Below are 6,000 nucleotides of genomic sequence, written 5' to 3'. Positions count from 1 at the left end.
AAACCTTCTCTTTTTGCATTTTAACGAAAACTCAAATAATTTCTTTAGAAAGCATGGAAAAGAATGCACTGTTGTGCCGGTAGACACATCAGAATTGCTTCGTAAGGTTGCCTCGGCTGCCTCCAGCCTCCCCCGCGCCATGCATGGACTCTCCCAGCCGCACCACGTCCCTACCGCCCCGGGCCGCCCGCTTTCCCGGTCGCAGCGCCTTCTCGCCCAGCGACGCCATTTCCGGGGCGGCCATTTTGGGAGGCCGGCGTTCGGCGGCTGGTAGGTGCGGAGGGGGCGGGCTCGGGCCGGGCCGCAGCAGCAGCAGCTGGTGTCAGGGCGGGGGGCGTCCCGCGAGCCGGTGAGTGTGGGGCGCCGCAGGGCGAGAGCCGCCGCCACCACCCGGAGATCGCAGCCCTCGTCATGTCGGACTTCGACAGCAACCCTTTCGCCGACCCGGACCTCAACAACCCCTTCAAGGTGAGGCGGGGGGGCGATGTGCTCGGGGCATCCCGCTGTAGGAACCGGCCCGGGGGGCTTCGGCCCCGAAGACCGCCCTGCTCACCTTCGTGGGGCTGGGCGGCTCGGGGGTGTTGTCAGGGAGAGCAGCCGTTCTGGAAGCGCTTGGAACGGGCGTAGCGCTCTCACGAGTTCAGGTTTCTGTGTTTCGTCGTCCATACTGCAGCTGGAATAATAGGAATTGTTTTTTTCCAGTTCTCTCCTCCCTCTTAATTTTGTTTTTCACGTGGTGTCTGCGGATGCGTGTGTGATAGTACAGTATTTTTTCTTTCTGTTGGGTTGACCCACATAGTGCCGTGGATTTATCACGTTTTCCCTCTGCCGTCTCCTCCTGGCCCTCATCGGGCTTACCTGCTTTGCTGCATTTTTCTGAAGCGCGCAGGCTGCTGAGGGAGAGGCTGGGTTCTGCCCTGCTTTTAAATTGCTGCATTACAGCTGTACGGCTGAAGCTTTTGGTTCTTGCACTCCTGACCTAGCATGCCACTGGGAATTGTTTCTTTACCCTCTGTTCTGGCTGTGGTGGTCAGGGTGAGCTGACCTCTCAAATGCTTCCCCACCTCATCTCATCTGCTCTTTATTATTTGAGTCTGGTTCGTCTGATTTTTTATTTTTTTTCCTTTCTTTTTTTTTTTTTATCACCTACTTAAAAAATCTCACCAAACTTCCGCTCCTCATTTTTATCTCATTTGGGCACTTTAGAACACACAGGTACTGCATGTCGATGAGTTTAGGATGCCAGCAGAAAAAAATAAAGCCTTTTGGAAACTGAGCTGTCGCACTTCAGCTGTACTTCTGCACAAGGAGTTGCTGGATGCATACAGCGTTGTCTGGTTCATTCATTAGAGTGTGTCATCTTAGTTCAGTCTTTATTCCCATAAAACTTAGTATATTCTGTTATTTGGGCTTGTCACTGCTTTTACTTCACCTTGTGCAGTGTGCAGTTTTTAGAGGAAGAGCAGTCCAGGCACAGGGGTTGCTGCCAGCAGTAGTTTGGACTGGCACCAATGGCTGTGAGCTCTGTTCTCTGCTTCCTGGCACCAGGAGGCAAAAAGGTGTCATTGTTCTAGAACATGTCTTCAGCAGTAGGAGATTCGTTTCCTGTGCAAAAGGAATATATAGCAAATCTATTGTGTTTGGATACCCAAAGCAGGAACAGCTTCCCTTGCATTGTTTACTGACCCTGTAACTTCGTAAAATCATAAAATGGTTTGGGTTGGAAGGTACCTTTAAGGTCACCTAGTTCCAACCCCCCTGCCGTAGGCAGGGACACCTCCTTCTAGACCAGGTTGCTCAAAGCCCCATCCAGCCTGGCCTTCAGCACTTCCAGGGAGTGTGTGTGGGGGTATCCACAGCCTCGCTGGGCAACCTGTTCCAATGTCTCCCCATACTCACAATGAAGAATTTCTTCCTGATACCTAGTCTAAATCTACCCTCTTCCAGTTTAAATTCATTTCCCCTCATCCCGTCACTACATACCCTTATAAATAGTCCCTTCCCAGTTTTCCTGTAGGCCCCCCTGAGGTATTGGAAAGCTGCTATAAGGTCCCTCTGGAGCCTTTTCTTCTCCAGGATGAAGAGAACTTGTCCTGTTTAGTGTTTCTGAGACCTGAGCTGGGAACTTGTATCACCGTACTCACAATTTGAAGCCCTGCTTAAAGTGATATTTCTTTTCCAGTTTCTCTTCATTGTAACTGTTAGGCAAGATCTGCAGTGTATCACAATGAAAGTGCTCTAGAACAGCTTCTCTGTAACTTGAAGCTCCTCGCTAAACACAGTTTTGGATTTCTCTTGCTTGTGGAAGCTGCATGCTTTTCCTTTCTTGGAGGCTTTTTTTCCCCCACTTCTTCTAGTTTATGCTATTTTCTTTCTCATTCAACTGCCAACAGAAAATAATGCTGCATATATTTAGTCATATGCTTATTTACTTGAAGGGGCAGAAGGCCTCCTCAATGTACCAAACCTTGATTGTCATCTTGTTGGCATGACAACTTTGCAGTACACGTGTGTCAGGATTTCATTTTACTCTGCGTGTTTTATAGTATGGTCTATGTATTTTATTATGCTTTACACACAGAACCAGAATTTCCAGATAGGCCTTGATGACCTAGATCGTCTGAACACTGTATTCAAATTTATTTGTACTATTTGTCAATGAGATTACTTACTTCCCTTATGTTAGCAGGCACTTTCTATGTCTGTAAAAATCACAAAGTAGCATGACAGAAAGGAGGGAGGGGCATCACATGGAGAGTCATTGCCATGTTTGAAGACGGCTCATGTGTTCTCTGAAGTGTTTTGGTTTTGCTAATTATCTGTGATCTGCTAGTTTCCCATGGCTGCTCTCAGGCCTGCTAATGAAAAGATTTCAGTGGAGATTCTACTTCGATGCTGAATGTAAAAATGGGAAGACAGAGACATCTAGTTTGCTCCTGCTCAGCATTTTGGGTAGTTACTTCTTTCAGAAACCTAAAATTATGTTTCTCATTTGGCATCTCCTGGAGTAAAGGGATTTAGTCTGTAAATAGAATTTCTCATTTCAAGTATTTCTTTGCTTGGATTTATCATGGCACGTCGATTTTGATATGCAGACACCTAACATCTCTTTTTAAAGAAGAGTAACACACTGAAAAACAAAAGCCCTCAAACTGAATCCAAAGGATGCTATGTTTTTGATTTCACAGTATTTCTCTACAAGTAGTTGTCCTCTGGAAGGTATACCAACCAAAACAGGAGATCTTTCTTTTAGAAAGACAAGGAGTGATGAAACAAATATATGAGTAACATTCTTGTGTTAGAAAGCTTGTGATCACATTAGAATTGTGCAGAAGAAAGTGTATGGTACATGAGAACAAGTGAAGATATGCTAATCTTGCTATAGTTTGATGTAGCAGTACTGCAAAAATACATCTGTGATGTGACTTGAAGCATCATAAATGAAAATGGGCTAATAATCAAGGCTGTACTATTTCCTTCTCTGTGAAGTACTTCTCTCATCTTGAGCACATGAACTCAGGTTTGGTAACATTCTCCCTGACAAATGGTGGAATCCCACCTAACCCAAACAGGGTGAGCAAAGCAGGTCCTGTGATGGTACTGTGTTCAGCCTGGAGTCAAAGCCGTACTGAAACCAAGGTAGGAAGTCAAGTTTGGGTCAGGATCAGGTCCCCTGAAAGAAATGAGTCATCTGGTTGGATGTTGTGATGAGAGCTCTGAGCAGATGAAGGTTTTTGATGCTAAATTAATGTAAGACTGAAAAGTAAGATGTATTTGTGTTTAAATATGAATGGTAGCCTCCTGGTAAAAACAACAAAGTTATGTGGATGGAGATTGAACAAAATACTGCGTGTCTGGTTCAGTTATAGTCTGGAAGCCTGCAAGCATGTAAACCTTCAAAATTACATAATTATGGAAGCAATTTCTTTGTTCAGATTAGGTATTTGTATGGCCTGAACCAGTGATTGAGCACGTGGTGAAGTGGTGTAGCCAGCCCTGGCAGCAGAGGTGGAAGCAATTCACCTGTGTGACTAGGAGGGGTGGGGCCTGGCTCCCTAACCTCATTTAAGGGCGGGCAGCTACAAGAGAAGCATCTCTACTTAGTGATCCTCTCCTCTGGAGTATTTGGTGAGCCATGGTCCTTGGAAAGAGTTAAGTAATTCTTTGTTTATTGACCATTCTTAGGTAATTTAAGACTGGTTTAAAGCAGCTATATCTGCTGTTGTTTTTCTCTGCATTATCCAAAAGATGGTTAACCTCCAGTTGTTGCTCCTCAAAGTCTTCCACGGTTCTGTCATGACTTGTATAGATGTCTGAGATTCTCTAAGACATCTAAAAATGGAATTAGATGCCTGCTTTGCTCCCACTGAGGTCACAGGATTAGTTTAGTCACTGGAGCTAAGTATATATTAGAGCTTAACTTCACAACAGAGCTAGTTCCAGTGATAATTTGGATATTGCAGTTAATCTGACTCACATGAGCACAAATTAATCTTCTGTCTGGTTTGGCAGGAAGGATGAGCTGAAGGTCTGATGCTTCAGCACCCGAGAATTGATGACTGCTGCCTTGTACTGCAGCAGAACTTATCTGTACAGCTTTCACCTTGCTGTTGCTGTCAAAGAGAAGCTAAAGTGAAAGAAACTTTCATGAAGGAAAGGAAAACTTAATTACTCTTAAGGGATCAGAACCCTAATTACACGAAGTGTTTCATGCCTATATGCTTAACTTTGTTTTAATTCTTAGGTAATTAGAAAATGTACCCAATTAATCTGTATCTCTTTAAATTAGTAAAGGACATAAAATACAAATACTTTTCTGATTTGCTTATCAGATGTCCCTTCATATTTTCAAAACCTGTAAGTTCCTTCAAGTCTTGCATAATTTGATGCTGTAAATAATGTTCAGAGTGCCCTTTAAATGTCCTACGTAGTAGGTATTTTTTGAGAGTACTATTGCTCAGCCTTTCAGCCTTTTTTTTTTTTTTTTTTTTTTCTTACTTACTTACTTATTCCTTTGAAGAGCAGTAGTGAGATAGCAGTGTGGTGAGGTTTAGCCGTCCATCAGTGTGAAACCATAATGCTTACTTAGCCTCATCCTGCGCTAGAGTACTGGTGTGGTCTTCAGGACCAATTTGCTTTGGGAACCAGGGATATTCTGTTTGGTTTCAGAGATGGGGAATTTGGATTGCTTGGTAGCTCAAAACCCTTCTGAGCTGTGCTTCTATCAGATAACGCAGCATACAGCAGGCACTGCTTGAGAGAGCCAAGTGAGAGAAAAACAACTGGATGCTTCTGCAGTATTTTATTAATAATAGTGCTCTGGAGTGAAAATCTTTGAATGTCATTTGGAGAAGGAAGGTTAGAGAGGCAGAGGTTAGGAGGGAAATGGCTGATCAGTGATGGAGATGATAAAAGTTTTGAAAGAACTGTTCTGGGAATTATGCATACTTTTATTAGGTGCAAAACATATAGGCAGTTTCTGCATTTGTCATTAAATCTCCCTGGTGTTACATGTGGAAATTTTCAAGGCAGTTATTCCTCTCAGTAAGTTGTGTTTAATCATAGATAATGTCTTGCAACAATGATATATTTTAAGGATTCCTTTATACTCTTGAACGTAAACAGTTTTTTACTATTAATATACTATTACAGCAGTAAAACATGCAAATATTGATTTACCACTTGCAAAGTTCCCGTAACTCTAAACTACCCTGGGTTTATAATGATGAAAGGAGAAATAAAGCATGAAGAGCCAGTAGTATTTTTCACTGCATCAAAACACGAGTAACTTCTTGAAACTCATGCATCTTGTGGCACAAACAAGGAGAAAGTCTGTGTGGAGCTGAGCTCTTGATTTGTATAAATCAAGTACCAGTTGAAATTTCAGAGGCCTAATCACCAGAATGTGGACAGTATTATGGGACTATGAAACACATATATTTTTTTATTTTTATTTTTTTTCCAAAGGTTGGTTCCTTATTTTAAAGTTCAGAACCATTT

General features: G+C 43.1%; 1 protein-coding gene across 1 annotated transcript in view; it reads left to right on the top strand.

Moving 5' to 3' along the window:
* The first annotated feature begins 209 nt into the window (after positions 1-209).
* Positions 210-6,000, top strand: part of SCAMP1 (secretory carrier membrane protein 1) — a 40,956-nt gene continuing 35,165 nt past the window's right edge. The window contains exon 1 of the mRNA XM_072358968.1: positions 210-468. Coding sequence (XP_072215069.1) covers positions 412-468 — 57 coding nt within the window. The 5' untranslated portion in view covers positions 210-411. The remainder of the gene's footprint in view (positions 469-6,000) is intronic.

Source organism: Excalfactoria chinensis, chromosome Z (assembly GCF_039878825.1).
Source record: "Excalfactoria chinensis isolate bCotChi1 chromosome Z, bCotChi1.hap2, whole genome shotgun sequence".
Taxonomy (NCBI): Eukaryota; Metazoa; Chordata; class Aves; order Galliformes; family Phasianidae; genus Excalfactoria; species Excalfactoria chinensis.
This window is presented reverse-complemented; position numbering and strand designations above follow the sequence as displayed.